This window comes from Ixodes scapularis, unplaced genomic scaffold (assembly GCF_016920785.2).
Source record: "Ixodes scapularis isolate PalLabHiFi unplaced genomic scaffold, ASM1692078v2 PGA_scaffold0__279_contigs__length_252992795, whole genome shotgun sequence".
NCBI lineage: Eukaryota > Metazoa > Arthropoda > Arachnida > Ixodida > Ixodidae > Ixodes > Ixodes scapularis.
In genome coordinates, this window is record NW_024609835.1 from 234,241,494 (window position 1) to 234,264,048 (window position 22,555).

Here is a 22,555-nt window from a genome sequence, read left to right on the forward strand (position 1 = left end):
CGCGTAGACTACCGCCGACATAATGTGATGACACGAAGGGATTCGCATTCCTTCTTCTCTATTAAGTCCATTAGGCACGTTGGGTAGTGCAAGGATTTTTACTACCTCGGATCGTAGCCGAGGCGTTTTGCTAATCCAAGTAACACTAGATGATGTCCAGAAGGCGGAATTCACCTGTCATACAGGTTTGTTGGAGTTTATCCACTTCCGATCTGATTGTCAAACTCGCAGTGAAGTTTACAACTCTTGACCGACAACATGCTGGAAGATGCGAAGTTTAACTTTCCCAAGACAATTATGAATGATGTGAATGTATTTTCAAAGTCATTTGAGGTGCACCTGACACATCTTCAGTAAATCTTAAGCAGGATGAGCAAGGTGGGTTAGCGATTACTCCAAACACGCTACACCTCGCTGCCTCAAAAGTCAACCCCCTAGGATTTATCGTAGATGAGGGTACCTCGAGGCCGAACGAGAATAAGTTTAGAGCAATTCCTAATTATCTACCGTCACGCAATGCGAAGAGCCTTCAAGGGTTCCTTGGAATGGTTGGTTTTAGAGCGCAGCTCTTTGGCGCCCGTTTCCGGCTTGAGCGGCGTAAGCGTCGCCGTCGGCGTCGCCGTCGCCGTCGGCGTAACCGCGAGGTCACGTGACCCCCCCAATGTCACCCCAAAGTCACGTCACGTGATCCCCAAGATCACGTGACACCAAAAATCACGTGGCTCTCGAAGTCACCTCCCCCCCCCCCCCCGTGGTCACGTGACACCCCCTCCCTCCCCCGAGGTCACGTGACCCCCCGCCCTGAGGTCGGGTGATTCCCCGGAGCATATTCAAGAATGAGGGGGAGGAGGAGGAGAAGGAGGGGTCTACCCTCCCCTCAGTACCCTTCCATGCTCCTCCTCAAGAGCTGCGCTCAAATTCGGCGTTACAGGGAGTTGTAAACGGCTTTCACTTTTATGGTCAGTTTATCCTAGGGTGCGCTCGACTAACACGGCCACCGAACCTGCTGCTTCATGAAGGCTTGAGATCGGCCTGGGGCCGAGAAGAAGTGGTAGTGGTAGCTTTCTATTCCCTTACAAAGCTTAGTCCCAGCTAGTCTGTGCCCCCCAGACCTTAACCGTCCCCTCGTCGTACGGACAGACGCAAGCGACTACAGCGACGATGCTGTGGTATTGCAAGAACATGATGGACAGCTGCGCCCAGTGTTATTCGCCAGCGGAACACTTACACAGCCAAAACATAATTACAGCGTGAAGGGAAAGGGGGCTAGCCGTCTTGTTTGCTCTAAAGAAGTTCGATTTGTATTTAGACGGGGCCAGATTTGTCATCAGATACACCACGTCTTCCTAACCTGGATTCAAAGGTTGAAAGAGCCGGCGGGAAGGTTAGCTCGGTGCAAACTCACCCTCCAGCGATATTCATATAATGCATACCGAAAGGGCTCCACCAACAAGGTTGCAGACGCAATTTCTCGGGCGCCCTATGATAGCGCTTGGGAGAAGGGGACGCCACCAGGAGATTGCGAGAGACGTTTCCCGCGCGGCCGCTCATAAGCGAGACATTAGGAAGGGAAAATGCAACAGGAGCTCGTTGCAGTGTTAGGAGGTCGCACGAGGGAGCGGAGGATCGTTGTTTGGGGTAAAGTGGTGAGAAAGGGAAGAGCTTGTCGAGGCCCAGAAATCAGGTGGCTTTTGTCAGCGGGTGTTCGGGAAAATTGCGGAAATGTCAAGGAATACCGGGAACACTGCCGGTCCAGTTTACGAACCTATTGATTCCTACCAGCTTGGCCAAGACGGCTTATTGCTCCACTACATAGTAACAATCGACAAGGAGGAGGGGATCGACTCTCCGTTTAGTGTTGTGACTCATATTTGGCTACGGATGTACTTGATTACACCATCAGTCACAGTTTCGAACTCGCACAGCCAGGTGAATATGCACCAGCGTTGTTCGGTCATATTGGTGCCGCAGATTCAAGACAGCAGGAATGTTTACACTTTTGAGTTTACGTTTTCTACACGGTTGCCGGGAGTGTTACGTCGCTTCGAGTATTTCATGGTTATGTACTGTTCTTTGTGTGATCAAGTTTAAGCTATTACTTGCACGCATTATGACAGCCGTGTCCAAGAATGCGCATGTGCACACGATTGCATCATCTGAGTGAATTGACCCGATTACAACTAGCATTCTGGAATGCTTATTTCCTGAATGTTATAAAAGAAGTGTATCACTTTGCTGTTGAACCATGGCCGAGCAAAAATTTAACTAGCAGTGAGTGCAAAAAGGAAGCATAGTAGTAGTAGTACTAGTGAGTGCTGAGGGTAGCAGAAAGCCGGAACATGTTGGCCATTCCTTTGTTGGGGCGAGATAGGGGAGCATCTTGTTGAATCGTGTGTTTTTGGATATTAAAAATATTGAAAAGTAAATTGTTTGATTTTATGTGGCTACAGGTATCTCAACTGTTCATTTAATAAATATATTGCCCCTCGGACAGGATGTGCTCACCGGACGCTACCAATGACGGCTATATAGTGGAGGCTACTATTGAAAACCAGCGTGAGCCTAAGCCAGCGTACTGAAGCAGCAAAAAGACAACAAAATCTAAGGACTGGCAATTCTAACTTTAATGATTACGGTAGAATGATAGGCACTTAATGCGAGAACATTGCCGATTGATAGACTGCAAATGACAACAATCGCAAAATGTTGACAGAACAACACCTATAAACGTGGTGAATAGATGGCAAATAAAAGTTATCGGCTTTCGTCTCCCGAAAATGGCCATTTAATGGAACTGAACAGATGGTGATTAACAGTTGTCGGCGCTCGTCACTGGAACATGGTTGGTGAATGCACTTGAATACCAGTTAATGGCCTTCGTCACTTCAACATTGCCATTGAATGCATCTCAGTACCGTGTGAACACTTGTTATCGGCTTTCGTCACATTAACATGGTCACTGAATGCAATTGGTATCTGGTGATTCGAGACATTTGTCAAGTACTGGGATTCTCCGGCCTTTAAGGCCCTTGTGAATCCTGATGCTGGCCATTACTCATCAGACATTGCGTTCACCAGTCCAGGCTCCACAAAACATACACGATACTGACCACTGCTGGAACATGATAGTGTGTGCCTGTTATTGTTTTTGTGTTCTTGAATGGCTGATATTTCCCAGAGTTTTTCGCTCTAATTTGACCTTCAACAAAATCAAATTTTGTTTGGCTTCGATTTGCTTCACAGTCACGAAAGGGAATAAGAAATATTTATTTCCACAGTTGTGTATATTAAGAGCAACAAAGCAGAAAAGGGGTGAAGGAATGTACGTTGCATAAATAAACTGCAGTTCCTTGAATCAGGCTTTACGTGCCACCAGCCTAAACATAAATGCGTCTGAACTTCCCGCTAAACACCCAATTTGTTTGGGTAGGTATAGTTCCATTTGGAGGCCAGCATCTCTCACGGCTTCTTTCACTACATTTTCGGTGAGGTTCGCAAGAGTAAAATTAGCGTTTCCCACAGGAAATACTTTTACACCACCTATTCCGAACATGACAAGCAGACCGCCAGGTTTGACTAGGGTTGCCACATTGCAAACCGCCCTTCGATATGACTCGTGCTCTGCTGTAGCCACATCCAGGCATCCGGAGGAAAGAACTACGTCAAAGGTTTCATTGTGTTCCACGGGGAGCACTCCGGGCTCCAGAACATCGCAGGGTACCACTTTGCGGATGGCCGAGCGTGTGCGCTCAAGTATTTCCATCGCCCCTTTCTTGGTGTCGCTGAAAAAGAGGACGAAGAAGTGTTTGTCAGCCTTTAGGCAGGTACAGAGGCTGACACTGTGTAAAGATACGCGCATAAAAATCAAAATCGTCAGAGCTTAGGAGTTATTTTACTAGGCGCTTCGTGGCAAAAGGTCTAGCTCACGTGACAGTCGTGTTAAAAGGTTATCCGAGTCACTAGATATAACTGATTAAAATCTTCAATATGGGTCATCAAATCAAATGTGGGTGAAGATATCCAATGTGTGTCAAGAAGTCGAACGCTTCAAGCGATGCAGCGAGTCAAAACATCAATGGCTTATTAAAAGTCAAATCTACAGCGGACTATGTTTACTTAAGTCATGTTCACTATGATGCAAAACGCGATTAACAATGCTCGAGGTCCACCTAAGCCCTTCTTATGAGTTGTGAATGCGAAAGCACGCACGCCGCTCTTCGCTCCCGTCTTTAATCTGCGGCGGACAACGTGCTGACTTTGGGCGTAGAACAGTGGAACCGCTGCCTCGCAGACACGCAGCGCCATCGGGTGAGCAATCGTTCGAACTGTAGTGTGCCTTGCGGCGCGAGGGAAGACCAGACAGGAGCGTAGTTCCCAGCAGAACGAACCCCTCTTCTTATTCCATGCGCCATATATATTTTTACGCGCCGAACAACCGATGTCGCCTCCTTGTGGCCTCTTTTCTTCTCGTCCCTTTTCCGAAATACCCCAGTCTCGGGTTAAACAAAACTATGGTTAACCGATAAGAGGCGAGCGAACACGGCGATCAGTGAGAACTCAACAGTGTGATGAGACAGTCAGCATGACATCACACAAACTGACTCGCAGCGGCCAATGGGAGCGTCGTCGACGCGCGTCCGCCAATGGGACCGAAGTATAAAAGTTGCCGTTGGCTAGCTTTGCGGAGTTTCATTAAGGTGCAGTTTTGTATGGTTTCAAAGCTGACGACGACGGCTCGCTCTATGAGACAGTTAATGCTTTCGCATTAAGAAAAAAAGAAAATTCTGTAAGACTGTGTCGGGCCCTACATTGCTATTTTTTATTGAACATAGGCAACCGTAAATTTGCTTAAAAGTTTTTTTTTTACATTACAGCGTGTCATTTGCTGGGTCAGTTTTAGGACGCATCGAGATTTTACGTAATTAGTGCATACTTGGGATAGTCGGGGACGCATCTCGAAAAAAAATAGCGCGAAAAGGAACGGACGAGTCAAAGAAACTGGGTAGACCAAGCGCTTACTTACAACTGATTTTGCCATAAAAAACTGTTATGCTCCGGAATCCTAAATATGACACTACATTGCTAACATCATTCGATTGCCTCGGCTTGTACAAGATATGGGATCTCTTTTTCATATAACGCCACCGACGGTGCACTGATAAACATCTCGTCCTGCGTCATAATGAATGCTTCCGTTACCTCACGAGTCCTTTGGTTGGCGTGTCGCCTCATAACCTCTGTTTCAGCAAATTTTGGTACACATCCACATCTATTGCAACGCATTGCAAGATGTCCAATGAGCGATGACTTAACGACGAACAAGGGCTCCCGATATCTATCCTTCACACATCTGACCGACTGACCAATGCATACGTTGCCGCATGACATAGGGAATTTGTATACAATTCCCACCGCGCATTCTACAAAGCTGTTTTTGTGTTTCTTTTCGCAACGTGCGCCTTCTCTCCGATTATATGTTTACATTTTTTTCTCATTTTGTTTAGGCGCAGAGTACACCACTGGCACACTGTTTCTCCCCTACGTTTTTTTATCTGGCGGCTGATTTTATGTAAAAAAATATTAATATCAAATGTATGATTCTAGTCTTGTGCGTATTAGGTGTTCTTCCGCCATGCCTTTGACTCTTCAGATCTGTGATAGTTCTAAACATACGTAAATTCAGTCACCGGATGAAAAAGGCAGCTGAAGAACACAGCGTACCAGTGATGTTTTCTGCAACAAAAAAAAAGTGAAAATATTGCGCAGCGTGGAAGGTCCGTGGTGCATTAGGAAAAGAAACACGGAAACTGGTTAGTAGAGTTCAAAGTGAGAATCGTATTCACAATTGTTTGCCATGCGGCATAATATACATTGATCAGTCGGGCAGATGCATTAAGAATATATTCCAACGCTGACAATTAAGTCATCACACAGGGGACATACACCGATTCCTTGAAATAGATGCGGATGTGGACCAATATTCGCTCCAAAAGTAGTGACGTCGCTTCCTTTAGCTCGCGAGGCCATTGGTAGGCGTGTCACAAACCAAACGACTCGTGGGATAACGGAAATATTTTTCTTGTGGCACAGTACGAGGAAATTACGTGCGCCAGTGTACCGTCTATTGCGTCATGTGTAAAAAGAAAAATCGCATATCTTCTACAAACTGAAGCAATTGGATGATGTTAGCAATGCATGCGCAGTATTATGTTTTTTTATAGTAAAAGCAGTTGTAAGTCGGCTCTTGGTCTTATTGTTTTTTACGCTTTCTTTTTATTGTTAGCGCTGTTTTTATTTGAGTTTTAAGCATTACATTTGAGTCTTTGTTGTGTCGTTTTTTGCTGGGAGTGAAAAAATGTAGGCGTGCTAGTCAGGAAACATCCTAATCTAATGAGTGAGACAAGGAGACATAATAAAAAAACAATAGGACACACAATCTTGTCCGTCATGTTTTATATTATTGTCTCTGGGTTTATATCATGTTGGGTTCCGAAAATTCCGCTGATGTGTCAGGGAATTCCTTCCGAAATTCAAGGAATCTTGTGCTTTCTTGTGGATTGCACGTTTCGGGTTTCTCTTAACAGCCAACCCGATCTGACTAATGCATTCTTTCACCCGCTCGGGACCACATAAACCACTTTTTTACCAGTGAGTATTCGTCAGAACGGGTACGTTGCATTCCAGAATCCTAGCGGCACTAGTGTCCAAGTTTATTTAGAGCGAGTGATATTTTATATGAACCACTTGTTAGCGGCTTTTGAAAGGAACACATGAAGGGATATGCGAAGGAATGGCATTAGCATATGGTCCAGTGTTCCCCCTCTTTAGGTGTAATATTTGTTTAGGAATTTGTGGCAGAGCCCTCAAACAAAAGCCGTATGATGGTAGATTAAATTATTCAAGTACAGTGGAGGGAAAAGCCAACGATGCAACAGTAGCGGGCTGTCTCGAGGCTCACGCGCTCCTCATGCTGGCGGCGAGAGGAACCACACCAGCCGGCGCCGGCCGGTTGTTAGATGAGCGTCTATCAACATCTGGATATCCGGTCTTGGTATGTTTTATAGCGCTGACCTATTAGAAAACATGTTAAAATAGGTCAATGCGAGTGAACATAGTAAGGTCATATGATAGGAAATATGACAAAAACCAAGAACAAAGAAGACACGCACAAAAGGGAGGGCACTTCGTAGAGATCAGCAACATCTTGAAGTTGTGGTTTAGTGGGTGCGAGTATGCAATGACCCACAGCCTTGCTGAGTCTTGTGCATCACAATGCCTCCGTGTGTCTTTGTTCATTCTATTAGCATGTCCGCCACATCTGTTACAGTGCTCGAGGGGTAGCCCTCTTTCTGTAACCTGCTATCCAGGATTTGTCTTTTCCCGTTTACTGGCTCTTCATGATTAAACCCTAGGCCTTTGCCGCACAGCCTAGGCACGCTCATCACTTCTCTGACTTAAACACAAGGCACGCCCATGGTTATACTAAGTGCTATATAGTGGCCCCATTCTTATTGCCCTTACGTGATTTTGGTTCTTTGAAAGTGATAATGAATCAACTTGCCGAAATCGTCAGTTTAACGCAGTTTATTTCTTTTACACACTGCCCATTTCTATGTTCTACCGCAACTCATTATACCATGTAGTCCCTATCGGCCCTTTTCGAAAGACTGCCCTCTCTTTGTAGCTGTGGAGTCCCTGCAAAATCGCGGACTAGAGCCAGGAAGTCACGGCACATTTTCTGCGTTCAGTTTGATTAAAAAAAAATCAATAGCAAAGTGAAGAGCGCAGTGACTTTGCGCTTTTGACGCAGTTTGTTTGGCTTTTCGGCTCCTAGCGTCGGCCGCGCTCCGACGTTCGCGATTTTATGGAGTGACCAGCACGTTTTACAATATCAACTGTTCCGCCATTGTGCAGTGGCTCCGACCTTCTAATAATCCGCACGTGATTTTCGAAAGGGGTCTAATACCCTAATCGCATTTTAGTGCTGCCACGCAAGGCAGTAGAGCCTTCCCATCCGCCACTGAAACTACCAGCGTGAAGTCGTCGCACTCTTCAACTGAACGGAACCCACGCGAAACGAATATGCAGTATTGTGAGTTCCGAGTCAGTGCAGCATGTGGGAAAGTCCGTACACGTCATGAGAATTAAGTGCCACAACAGGAGATCAAGAGAGAGCTGAGCTGAAAAGACCTTCAAATTTCCCTCCGGACAGCACCCGCGTACACGGAGTCCTAACCACAAAAAAACTACGATTAAAAAAAAAGAAAAAAACTTGAAGGTGCGTGAGGTGGTGGCACAGGGTTTTTTTTCTAGAAGACGCTACCCTGTAAGGAACAAATTAAGGACTGCTTGAAAAACGGGCCGAACTTCAGCCAATATGCGCCTCGTTTCAAGAAGGCATTGATAAGATGAATGAGATAGATCCGAACCCGAAGACCGACGTAGGCGTGTGGCCGAGGGCGTTGATGTCCTCCAGCGCTTGTAGGATCAAAGAACGACAAACATTAAGACCAACACCATCATCCACCACTACTTGGACCGTAACCTCAAGCTCCTCACTTTGGACAAGGAAAGAAGGCTTTGCGGTAATACCGGATACTTTAACCAAAAACAAGGGACGAGCCACGCAGAAGCAAAAAATTGTTCGATTATCGATAGGATTTTTTTAATGGAAATGCGCAAGACCTTTCGATCTGATGCCTTTTTTCTTAGCTGTCCGATGCAGACTTCTATCGCATTTTATCAGCAGAAGCGGCCAAACGACGCTTTCGCTCTTCCTGGGTTTCGGCATGACGTCGCCTACGCTTGGCCTCAGATTTCTTCCGTCGTTGCTCTTGAATACGGACAGCCATATTACGCGTGGAAAGAACCACATCCATAGAGTAATCTACACAAGGGAAAGAGTGGCCACTCGAGCCGTTTCGCGGCCGAGCATTTAGTTTTCTCACCGACCGCTAAGTGGTGCCAGTGTGCCAAAGAATGAAGATATTTCGTGAGGTTTGTTATAAATAAATACTCAAGTTTTGATTTTATTATATTTAAAATTGTTGCAACTATCATAAAGGGTGAAATAGTTTTTGTTTACTACGTTAAGAGGATCACGTGATGTACGGGCAAGTTCCGGTTCCTGCAGTTGCTCTGAGAAAGCGGAGAAAGCGGCTGGAGTGGCTGGAGCGGGACGGACGGACGGACGCGTGCGTGCGTGGACGGCGTGACCGCATGGTGCCTGACACCTGTCAACGCGTTTTGTATTGAGCACATGTGAGCACAGCAAGCGGAATGTGAGCACAACGTGGATATTGTCTGCGCCTAACAGGTTTCTTCAGAAGGTAAGACGTTTTCTCATTTCTTTGTTATTGCTTAGTCGCGAGCAAAACACAGCGTGCGCAGACAAGGGCAAGAGAAAAAAGCGAACTGTATCGTGTCCGTTTGTTTTACCCGTTATTTGCATGCTGAGAGGTCCAACAGACGTTGCGAAATAAACCTCAGACAGCAGCCGGCTTTCCCCGTGTGTGTTATTATTGTTACATGGGCTGCGCTATCGTCTAAGAGCTACGAATATTTATGTTTATATCTTACATTTTTTCTTTCTCAGATTCCCTCCAGTTGCTACTACAGTAGCTACTGCTGTGTCGCATGGTGCTAAAACAACGGTAAAACGCACAAGAAACCCGGCACAAAGTTTTTCCGAATCCCACGTGACGCAAGGTATGTTGGCGTGAGCTCCTTCTTGTCAATAGTTCCTTGGAACCATTTGCATACTTGAGCATATAAAAAAATCCCAATAATTTATTTTTCTTTACAATATAATTATTTACTAGAATGCGCTTTTAAATCAGGCGCTAAAGTTGACTGGATGCCTTAACTGTAATGTGGGGATTTGGGCTAAGCGATCTCAGGTCAGTTATACTAATTTTAGTACTGAATTACCACTTTTTCTTTGAAGATAAAAACTGACAAAAATAATCTTATAAGACAAAATTGTTAAGGAAAAGAAGCAGCCCTTGATTTGTCTCATACATAGCTTGAATGTATCGTTTTTAATGTGGCTCTAAATTGGGGCTATAAAGGTGCTGCTTCATGGTGGGGTGAATTTTCGTGTTTTTTTAATGTGGCTCTAAATTTGAGTTATAAAAGCGCTGCTTCATGGTGGGGTGAATATTGCTCTCTACTGATACTGTCTTTTCCTAAAAAATGTGAATGTGCACCTGCTGTTAATTAGCTATAAAATGACCTTTTGTTGGGCGAGGTGGTGAACGTTAGAAATCATGTTTTTGTGCGAAAGGACAAACACAAGGGAGGACAATAAGCACAAGCGCGCTTGTGCTTCTTGTACTCCCTTGTGTTCGTCCTCATGCGCAAAAACCATGATTTCTTAGTTGAGCTACTTTTGCACTACTCTGGAGCAGGAACTGGTTAGTGGTGCTTGTACTGGTTTAATTGTATCGCAATTATTGCAACTGCTTTCAATCTCACTGACTTGTTGCCATTTTTATAGCTGGTCCAAACCATCCTGCACCTGTTTCCAGCTACAGAAAGACGATAGCCAGACTGCGGAAACAGCAGCTGAAGACGCCTCAGACAGCTTCTCAAGCTCTGGAAATAATTCGGCCTCATGTTTCTGAATAGGTATTTCACCTCATATCATCGTATGTAAAGAATAGGTCGAATGCCAAGGGGAAGCGATTTCCACTGTGGCTGAAGAAATTTGCTCTCCATCTGAATTTTCATGGACCGCGGGCATACCGATTTATGTCTTCAGTGTTCACGCTACCATCTCGGCGTTCCCTACGAAGGTGGCTCGCCAATGTCAAAATGACGCCAGGTATCATTCCAGGCTTCATGTCATCGAATTCGTCAGAAACAAAGTCATGGAACGAACGCGACCGCATTTGTACCTTAGTGTTTGACGAGATGATATTGAAAAAGAACTTGTCAGACGATGTGGCGCAGGATGTTGTTCTCGGATTTCCAGATGATGATGTTGAGCGAACTTCCAGTATTGCTGACAGAGCCCAAGTTTTCCTCCTCTCTGGAGTTTCTAGGAGGTGGGTGCAACCTGTAGCATATACTAGTGGACATACGTCAACACCATCCTCTGTAACTCGTAACCTGCTTGTGTCATTGATTGAGCAGCTGAAGGACATTGGCATTAGTATCAAAGCTGTGGTCTGTGACCAGGGTGCCTCCAACGTAAGTTTGGAGCATCACCTTGGAGTGTCTGTTGAGCAGCCATTCTTCAAAGTAAGAAATGAAAGTGTCTATTTTATTTTTGATGTCCCGAACCTGATAAAGACCACCCGTAACAACCTGCTAGCCCACAAGCTTCACATCGGGAGTGAAACTGTAGACTGGAACTACATTGTGCACCTTTACCACTGCACGCACGAGATGCGACTACGATTAGCCCCGAAACTAACAGACTGGCATATTCACCAGAAACCTTTCAGTAACATGAAGGTGAAACGTGCGACTCAGCCCTATTGGAAAAACGTACAAGGAACAAACCTGCTGCTTGTACAGTCCTGGTATGACACCACCATAATTTATTGTTATTATACATGCAGCTAGTTTGGTTTTGCGTTCTCCATAACTGGAGATACCGGCACCGCTATGGTTCCGGGTCTGTCTATACTGGCAGCCGGTTTGCTCGCCGATATGACTCGGTATGGCTGGTATGATTTTGCGTCCGATGACGTAGGCGACCGCCATCTTTCCAACGAAACGCCTATACCACAAGACCACCGGTATAACTAAACCATACATGCAGAAAGACGACCGCCATCTTCCAACTAAAACGTCCATCGTTTACCACCGGTATCGTTACATACATCATACATGACGAAAAATAACATAAGCCGCGTTTACATGAATGCGACTTAGTCGCATTGAATCCAGTTGCCGCATTCAATATGCGGTCATGTAAACGGCATAATGCGCAAAGCGCATCGCATTAAAGTCGCTAGACAGAGGTGGATCGAGATGGCGAGTGCGCATTCATTCAGCCCATGTAAACGAAGATCGCATCGCATTTTGGAACGGGGAGGATTATCGGAAGGCGCTCGCTGCGGGAGCGAGTGAGCAGCTGAGAACATGGTGGCGGCCAACCTCGTCGGCGGCGCGGAGAGCGGTCCCGCAATTTTTTTCCCGAGAACAAACGCAAGCTTTTATTGGGATCATAAGTAAGCGGAATTTAGCGGAGCTGCTCGGTGACGGCGGCCCCGTCCAAACCTTTGCGAAGTACGACTTGCGCGTCCGAAGGGGTCACAACGGCTTCGGTGCAAGCACGCATGACACCGAGAGCTCCGATCACTGTAGAGCACTGCATGGTTGCGCAGAACGAGCAGCTCCTACCTCGCTGCCGTTCCTGGCTGCGCAAGAGCCTCTCGGACTCGGGGTCTGGTCGCGATCGGCGAGGTCTGGCGCGGCGAAACGTGGAGGCTTCCTCAAAGCGTGCACACACACGTCGCCTCTCGTTCAGAGTGGACCGGCGGCCCGGACTGGAGTCCTAAACGCCTTGGTTTTGATGCTTCTTCCGTCTCCCAACTTCTTCCACAGCACCGAAGACAGCGGGCGCGATCTTTACGTTCACTGAATGCGTCGAAAGGCCTCCACGTGCGATGCACCGGAAAACGTGGTGCGGCTGGTGCCGGAACGGAACTGACGGAACTGCATAACTTCGAGCTTTGAGTCAACGTGCACGGCAACAAACCGATCGTGACACTAAGCCGCGGATACCGCATCGCCGGTCGACAGGGGCAAATGGCCCGTTGCTCGTATCGTGGGCCGTGACTCGTACTCGGCCAACTCGGCGTCTTTTCGTGGCCCCTCGCGTCGTCGCAACCAGCCGCAAACATACCAGCCCGCGACCGTGGCCGATGTCGGAGAAAAGCGAAACCGAAACGTAAAGCTTCCGCCCAGTGGCTTCCGCTGCCGCGCCTTTTCTAACTTCCCGGCCAGTCCCGGTTTACACACTTCCGGTCGTCGCGGAGATGGCGACGCAGCCAGACGTAGCGCTTTTGGCGCTGGCTCCTTCTGCGTTTTACGGGACAGATGTTTTACGGTCCGTTTCTACTGCGTCTCTGGCTCTCAACTCGACGACGCCTCTCATGGTTCAACCAGGCGTGGTCAGCCGGGGTCAGCACAGCGCGGCCGGCTCAACTCGTCCGATCGCCGGACCGCAGGCGACTTCCGATTTCGGCCGTTAGGCCTAGGATCCGAAGGACTGTTTCCGTGAAGCGGTAAGCGAATCTCGTCCCGTTTTCGTTCTACTTTTAAATTACGTTAGGTGCGCTACAGTATAAGCATGCGTGCCAAGTGTTCGTGACAATTTTGAACTAGAATAATTGTGCTTCATTGCGGTTTGTCATTTACGAAAAAGTAAATCGAGCAATGAACGAGGAGCCATGCTTGAAAACGATGTATGTACGATGTTAACTTCTACCTGGGCGGCTTAAAAAAAAGTCAAGACTGGTTACGGTTGGATGCGAGGCTGGTCCCAATGCAATGGTAACCACTTAGAGCACCTTTCTGAACAGCATGTAAGCAATATAGCGATCAACGAGACGAGCGACGACGAGAAGCTACAAGTGCCGGCGCCGAGCGACGAAGATTTCTCACTCTCGCTGCTTGCGCCGCTCGGTTCCTGGGCTTCTAGAAAACGTCGCTCATCACCTTGATCGCTCGCACTAATCGCTTTCATAATGTGTGTCTCGTCGCGCAGCTGACTACCGTGTTTATTCAAATATATGTCGACCTTTTTTTTTTTTTTTTTTTATTTATTTATTTATTTTTTTTTTCGGAAATCGCGACTAAAGAATTTCGACCTACATTCGCGACCACATTTTGCGACCGTACCGGAGGCATGAAGCTATCGAGTCACCGAGCCGGCGTTGCCGTAGAGCTGCGCCGCTTCTTGTTTCCAAAGGCTTTTGTTAAACAAACGAAAACAACAGCGGTGGCCGATGCCGCTATCGCGCGCACCTCTTGGGGCATTGGATTTCGCCATCGCACCTCTAGCGTTCCCCTTGCTGGGCAATGGGGAAGGAGAGGAACGCGATGCGCCATGCACTTTGTCCTCCATCCTCGCAAACGCGCACAAAAAAAAAAAAAAAAAAAAAAAAAGATGTTACTTTTGTTAGTTGCTTGAGGCGGCTCGGCTCGCGTGTTGCTCATGGCGACACGGCGGCTTTGTTTGCGTCTTTGTAGTTTGTCTTTCGTCGCTTCGCACCTTCTTTCGTTTCTTGTCGTCATTTTACAACGGTGTCAGTGAAGTATTGTGGCGGATTTGCGAGGATGTCTACCAAGCTGTGAAGTGATGTAAATAAAGGTTTCTTTCTTTTGCCCAAAATTTCCCCTGTTCTTAAAAATAAAAAAAAAAGTCGACCTATATTTGAATTTTTTTTTTTTATTCTCGGTGGATCCAACAAATAGAGTTCGACCTATTTTCGAGTAAATACGGTAACTTTAATTTTTATTTTGGGTTACGTCGGACGTAACTCGAATGCTTGACAGTTACGTTGGGCGTAACTTTAATTTTTATTTCGGGTTCCGTCGGACGTAACGTTAGACACTGCGTTACACTTAAGAAAAATAGGGGCTGATGGTTCATCATATAAACCAACCATTTGTGTTTAATTAAAGCGAATCACTGGCCTAAAAAAAATACTGCTGTCCTATAGGAATGTAGCGCTTCAGATAAATTTGTTAATTTTTGCTTTTAGTCTCTGCCCCACCAGATACAACATCTGGCCTAAAGCAGTGTTCCGGATCTCCTTCCAAGACCTCAGGCGGGTCGTCATTCAATCCAGGAGGCGGCGGCGTCTCATGGGCGTGTTGCTGGTGCTTCTTACTGGATGGTGCTACCGAGGGAAAAGTGGTCGTGCTTGGGAAAGGCAAGTATGGATATTGTTTTTACCTTTGCTCGAACCCACCTTTAAGAAATGCACAGTTCGCATGTGTGCATCTCTCAATGCTTCTACAGTCGGCTGTTAATATTTGGAGTGCTCCAACTCTGTCAGCGCTAGTTTCTCTAGATTATGCAAATGGGATGCAACACTAAACCACATATGCTCTCGCAACAAACAGTGCTCTGCTGAAGCACGCACTGTGGAATCTACTCTGGCTTTATAATGCAGCACAAAATAGTTGACGCCAAATATAGCTACTTTTGTGACTCCGTTTTACCAAAAGCTCTGCCGAAATAAACTTGCCACCTTATAGGTAGTGCAAAAGAACCTCGCGTGCCTAACCTGGAGAAGGGCATTTTTTTCATAGGTCAATTTTTTCTTAAACCAATACCTTCAGCCTCCTTGAAATGTTAACATCATGTGACACTCAGAAGAACAGTAAACCCCTTAATGTTGGCGAACCTTTAATTTTCGCGGCCTTTAATTTTGCGGAATTCAGTGACTGCGATTATGTCCTCTGTGACCGATTCGAGAAGAAATAGGGGCCACCAAGATAAGGGGGTTTTACTGTCCATCGGAGGAGAGAGGAAGTCACCTTTGTTTGTATGCAAGAGTAAAACCAACAACAACAATCATGGTGCCGACACTTTGTGAGCCTATCTGTGTCTATTGAATGATATCAATTTTGTTTTTGTTCGTTAAAAATTGTTGCCTGTCCACTGTGGGATGTCGTCTTCAACACGAGCAGTGGTTTTCCTCTGAAGGAGGCAGCATGGACGCGTGCCGCAGCACAACATAGTTTATTTGCAGGTGGTACCGCAGTTTGAAGGATGGTTCGCACAATATGGGGGAATCGCAATTCAATGTTCTACCTCGGGCGTAGACAAGATTTGCTCATTCTAAATCATTTTGTCTACAAATCGGGAACTTGCAACGAATGTACCCGCATGGTTGGAAGGGCCAGACAAGCCTTGCGAGCGCTTCGTTTTCTAGCCTCTCAGTCCTGAACCTACTCACGCACCACATGTGTAGATGTTCCGGTACGTGGGAGCACTTATTTGGAAAATGGTGAATGGCAACTGTTGTTATCTTTAAGGTGGACTGCATATTTGCAGTACTTTTCCTCACTTAAAAATATGTCTTACTAAAAATATGTAGTATAGCCGATGACAAAAAGAGAATGGCTGGGCGTCCTCCAGCACATGCTTGTGCTTTTCACCCCGCTTTAGACAGATGTGCTCGCTCCAGGCTCATCAGGCGCTGAAACGTCATCGAAGGTAGCAGACGGGCTGGAGGTCGAACAACGGAGACTTCTCCCTGCCTTTCAGATGGTGTCAGTGAGCATGTACTTCTATACTCTAACTTAGCTTAACCTGCACAGAGCTGAGTAGAATAGGCTTGGCAAGTGCCCTTATTACATATGCATTTGTACAGCTGAGACACTTTCTAAATCAAGAACATTGTGTACCTTACCTTCAAAAACACATCATTTTGGGGGTGCAAAAGGAATTCTAAGGCATATTTTTGTTTGTATTGTCCTATTACGCATCGACTCCTTCAACTTAATGCGGAGTCGACCCAGCCTCTTGAAAAATTTAATGCTTGCCAGGTAATTGTTTTGCATTTAGTTGATATATCAGTATTCAGTTAGGTATCCCAAGTCATTAGTCGTTGAGGTGGAGTCTCTCTGTAAGTCAGTCATGTTTAACAGTCATAGAAATGCTTGTCAAATAATGGCACTGTCGAGGACATGTATTCAGCTCGAACAATCGCTGGGCACAAGCTGGTCGTGTGGTTACAGGCAGCAAACATCCCGGTTGGAACGTCCTATTTCGCAATGTAGCTGCAGACTAAATGAGGGCCCCACTCATAAACGTCTATACTTTTAGTCTCTTTAAGCTGGACCACTTTTGAAACTACAAGCCTTTGCAGCAAAAACAGCATGACGCATGATTATAAGCTCGACGTACCATGGCGTCCAACTAGAAGGTCACATGGCTTGCTTTGTGCACTGAATTTGCAAGGATGGCTTGAAGCTTCTGTCGTGGTTAACTTTAAGCTGAGATAGTTTAAAATAATGCTCTCAGTTTTTAGTGTTGCCCGGCATGGTTAACAAGTTGGTGATATAGCGCTGCATTGAAAAGTCTGTGCATTCATGACTGTATCACCTTATGAATGCAAGCTACCTATTAAACTCTTCGTTTTTCAGAGAAATGAAATGCACTTTGCTTCCAATTGCACCCGCTTCTGTAACTTCATGGTATGAAGCACCTTATGGCTGCAAGCTCTGACCGATCTTGTTCTGTGGTCTGCGCAGGCCCATATGAGGGAGTCACTCCGAGAGCCTCACCAGAGTTTCCTGCCCGTTGTCGTTCTAAATGTTTTTGTTGTAGGTATGCATCCTTTCTGTCTTTCCCTTAATTGTACTCAAACGTCTTCTTTTCACTGTCGCCGATTTGCCTCAAAATTGGTTAAGCACACAAATGCACGCTGTACAACTGTATTGTACATATTTTTTCCAAGGTAACTTTTCTTTGCCAAAGTTAGATTTTTTTATGAAGGTTAGTCTTTTGTTTTTATTTTCAAATATATGTGAGTTTCCATGGGCAACACTAAAACGTTATGCCAGAAGCAAGGACAAGTTCACTGCTCTAATTTGTTCTCAACTGATTGCAAGAAATTTCGTTAATGTTGGAAACCTCCTTCCAGCGCTTGCTTTGCAGCATAAAAAAAAAATTATACATAGGACATCTCTGTTTCTTAAACTGCTTGCTCATTCTGCAGGTCTGCCTGCCATAGATGTCGTGCTACTGGAGAGCAGGCGAATTCGATTGCTGGTTTTGCCATTGCTTTTTTTTAGACGTTGTCTTAGTAGTTCTTGTAAATTTTGAGATTTTCCTAAAAAGCAAGCCGGGAAGAATATTTAGTTTAGTTAGGAAGCTGAAAATAATAATTTAGTACCCCTTTGTCACTAAAATAGATACTGTGTGCCGCTGTTAGTGTCAAGCCGAGATCCACGCTTTTTTGGCATTTTGATCAGAGTGGTACCCATTCTTATTCGTTAGCCTCTTGGTGTGCCAACTAAACTCTTTGTATACAGACACCTGTCCTCTGCTGGTACACTCTACCCTCATGTTCAGCGAGTGTATGAACCGGAGTTGTATCCACAGTCGACACTCGCTGAGCACGAGGGTAGGAAAATCTTTCCATTGCAGCAGAGCCATATATGGGGAGAGTCTGGCAGTCTATGATTTCGCTGCCGTAACGTCTCCCTTCCGAGTGAGCTGATCGGCCCGCGGCACAGAGTAAGAGGCGTGAGCGCATGCGCGTGAACTCTAGGCTGCTCCCAGCTGAGCGGGGAGGGCCGCCATTTTCATTCATTCGCCCGGCATGGGATCGATATTCAAATTTCGGTTCTTTCCTTTTATTTGGCAGGCTCTGGCAATAAAATGATATAGTGTTATTCCTCGGTGGCTTAAAAACCCAAAGAAAGAAGTTCCTCCATGTTTGAACGCACTTTTATTTAGGCAAAAAAAATAAATAAGCCCGTAGCAGACGACACGTAGCCTCAACAGTGCTCCGTGCAGACAGCTTTGCTTCAAAATGGTGGTCGTCTCCTCTTTGTTTCCCTGCTGCCTTCTCTCTCCCTCCTTCGGCGTTCTCCTCCCTTTCCTCCTCTCCGGCGCCTTCGTTGCCACACCCGCTGGCTAAACTCTCCCACTATACGGCTTTGCATTGCAGTAGTAGTTTTATTTGTAGTCTTTACAGTTGAATGTGAATATTTGACAGAAGTCTCAGGTTGGGGCGAAAGGGGGTTAAATGAATGCATTTGATCATTCACCTAAATTCGGTACCCATCATTTTAACGCCTACGTAGCTTTGTCCTGGGGGGTGACTATGACTAAAATAAGAGGATCTATGTGCTGATCACGAAAGAATATGCTAGCCATTCTAATGTAGCTCTGCCAAGTACTTGATTGTGATTTGTTTTTATTTTCAGCTACTTGGGTGCCTCAAGATCTGGAGATCCTAGTGGCCACAAGCTTGGACTCAATCTTTTTCTGTGGTCTGGGCAGGACCATGGGGGAGGTAATCCCAGCAACAAGAGCATCGCAGTATCTCCCTGGCTGTGACTTTCGGTCTGCGTCACGACAGGGGAGTCCTTGTGCCACCAGGTGTTAGGTATGCCACTTGAAATAAGCATTTTTCTTACCTATTAATAGAACAGCAAAAGCACTACTAAGCCTAAAATGAAAAAAAAACATATTCAAATCTTGGGTTGGATGAAATTCCAATTACAAAAAGGAGTCTGCAGACATGATTAACATGTGAACTTAAAGCCCGCGGATGTAGGTTCGACGGTGTCACAGAAATAACTTCCCGCAGATCGCCTTGCTCGTGCTATACCCAAACAAATTCTTAAAATAATCATTGTGTTTCGTTGGTGTCATCAATCTTATGTCCCTACCACACTCACCAGTCGGGACATGTGAAATATAAAAAAACAGGAACTTGCACATTGTCAGCTCTGCAAAGATTTATATAGTAAACAGAGCATAGCACGTTCAGCTTAAGAAAAAAATTCAGTGCAGGCCTTTATTCATGGTTCACATATGTGTAATTGCTCTTTATAATGAAGTGAAAACTGCTTAAGTTGTGGCCCACTACAGGCTTTCTATTAGTGTTAAAAAGTGCGGTAGAAAATATGATTGCGCTTGGAAGACGGGGACATAGGAAGGACAGACACAACAGAGCGCTAACTTTCAACTGATTTAATTCAAGAACCTCAGCGTAGAAACGGACTGTGTCACCGCACCACATCTCAACCAATCCGTGGCCCTGCCACGGACCGCAAGTACGCCAAATCCTTATCCGCCAAGTCAATTGACGCCACACTGACACAACTTGTGCCGGAACTATTTATAGTGTCAGCCTCCATAATCTCGCTAACAGTCATATCTTTGTGCCTTTCAAGAACAATAGACGAAACAAATAATGGTTTGCACCCGCAGTCATGACAGTGACACGACAGATCATGACTGCGAGTGCCAACCATTATTTGCTCAGTCTACTGTTCTTGCTAGGCACAAAGATATGACTGTTAGAGAGATTATGGAGGCTGATGCTATAAATAGTTCCGGCACGTGTTGTGTCAGTGTGGCGTTAATTGACTTGGCGGATAAGGAGTTGGCGTACTTGCGGTCCGTGGCAGGGCCACGGATTGGTTGAGATGTGGTGCGGTGACGCAGTGTGTTTCTACGCCGAGGTTCTTGAATTAAATCAGTTGAAAGTTAGCACTCTGTGGTGTCTGTCCTTCCTATGTCCCCGTCTTCAAAGCACAATCATGTTTTCTAACGTACCGTACCAACTTGCCCAACAATCAGCACTTGCTAAAAAGTGCTATTGTGTTTTAAGCAGCTCGCACCAAATATTTTCTTGAAATACATAGGTTCATGGAAATTATTATGTAGATGTTGGCAGACAGTCATGGTGAGGCCAATCTTTAATGCCAAGTGGTCCACTTATTCAGAGTTAATTGAGTTTGTAAATATTGTAGGTCGCAAATTAAATTTTTATGGTACGCAATGGGCACAATCATCTGTAATGACTAGCTCTACCTAGGGGAACTTCATACGTTTACTACGGCAAGATGGTTTCGAAAAACAAAGTATTTAGTTTATTCAACTCCTGCACTAACCTTGTCTTTAGAAACTTTTTATATTCTTTGCGATGCTGAGATAAGATTCTGGAAATAGTTTTTCTAGAACTACTCTAGATATTTCCAGTTCATCATTTTTCTCGCAAAGCATTCGAGAGAGCCAAACCCTGTAATGTACGGAGGGAACTCACAGAATGATGCGACTGACAGTTTGGAACATTCGGCACTGTAACAGTAATAATGACATGTCACTTATGTAATGTTCATTATCGCAGATCAAACTGCTTTTTCCGTCTACACTCATTTTCAGTAGACTTATTCAGCGAACTCCCACCTGAGACTGCAGCGCTGGGTTCTGCAAAGTAATTTGAATGAATATAGATGCAACAGGTTTCTTTGAGCGTGCGTCTAACACATATTCTTCATATTGAATCTGCTAACTGTATTCATGTCCATGTCCATAATTCCACATTCCAGCTTATTTTTATTTTGACATCTGAGTTTTCTTCAGTACTTTTCTCAACATCTGTGCTTGCTGAGCCGTACTCAAGTCCATACATCTTGTCTTTCGCTATTACATTAATATATAAAACTGTTGATGCCGAGTGAGAATTCAAGGTACCGAATCTGTCGTGCGAGCTAAATAAGAACCAATAAAAAGCTCTACAAAGGAAATTTTGTTAAAGGATGCTGTATGGGCATTAGAATAGCACATGCCATGCTAAAAAAAAAAAAAAATTCTTGTTAGGTATGCGAGGATGACAGTGCTGTGCTGTTTCTGATGTGTCACAAAAAAAAAAATCAGTGCCATACAGTGTTCCTTATGGAAGTACAAACTGTTGAATTCGAAGCCCAGAAGTTTTATTCAAGAATGTTCCTCAATACAAATGTATTTAGAGATCTGAGCCACTGACTCATACATGACTATGTGGCAAACATTAATTTTCATGTGGATTATAGTTCACAAGGTCTAGTCTGCATTGATTTATTGCATTCATGCTGAAACTGGGAGGGGTTCTCTGGGTATGAATAAAGAGATAAACATTTCTTGAAATCAAAACATTTGAGAACGGACAAAAGGAAGGATCTGAGAACGGTATCTTAGATTCTCTTCTTTTTCTTACAGTATCTCTAATGTTCACTTTATTTCACCTGATGCATTTAGTTTTTAGCGCAGCTCTTAGCACCCGTTTCCGCGTTTCGCGGCGTCGCTGTCGGCATAACCACCCTGCTAAACTTGGCAGGAAATTGAATTAATGTTGTGGTCATGTGACGTTAATATTTCCGCTAAGTCTAGCTGAGAAACTGAATTTTTTTTATGGCTGACGTGACACGGTCATGCGACGTCATTTTCCCTGCTGCTTTTAGCGGAAAAACTGCATTTGTGTTGAGGTCATGTGACATCAATTTCTGCGCTAAATTTAGTGGGAAACTTAACCAGCTAAATTTAGTGGGGAAATTTTCCCGCTAAATTCAGGGAAGTTTCCTGCTAAATGGGAGGGAGCAGAAGAGGAGGAGGGGAGGGGGAGGAGGGGCATACCTTCCCATCCTCCTCTTCAAGATCTGTGCTCTAATTTCACGTTACAGAGAATTGTAAACGTCTCATATTTCATCTCATGTTTATTCAACTTTTATATTGCAGGTGCGCTCGCAGCACAAATCTGGGTTGTGCTGATCCTCTACGCACAAGTTAGGAACTCCTGAGTGGCAAGAGTGGGAGTTTGGTCTGACAGCTCAAGGGACACCATTGTTCAGTATTGAATTTTTAATAATCTTCTTTTAAGCAAAGTTAAGCTTTGCTGCATGCAGTTCTTGTAAAAATAAATACCTGCAACCAAATTTACCAGGTCACGACATTTCGCCTCTGCTCTTAGTGGTCCTGGTGAGCCTCGGATAAGAGCTTACTGGTGTGCAAACACCATGCTTGTTTGAAACCACTCACTGATGTAGAGACTCGCTGACATCTAGCATTCCAATGAAACGCTGG

General features: G+C 45.2%; 1 protein-coding gene across 1 annotated transcript in view; it reads right to left on the reverse strand.

The window, feature by feature from the left end:
- Nucleotides 1-3,355: 3,355 nt before the first annotated feature.
- The window catches only part of LOC120844459 (indolethylamine N-methyltransferase-like), a 44,019-nt gene continuing 24,819 nt past the window's right edge, over nucleotides 3,356-22,555 (reverse strand). The window contains exon 4 of the mRNA XM_040216252.3: nucleotides 3,356-3,782. Within this exon, the coding sequence (XP_040072186.1) occupies nucleotides 3,356-3,782 (427 nt within the window). The remainder of the gene's footprint in view (nucleotides 3,783-22,555) is intronic.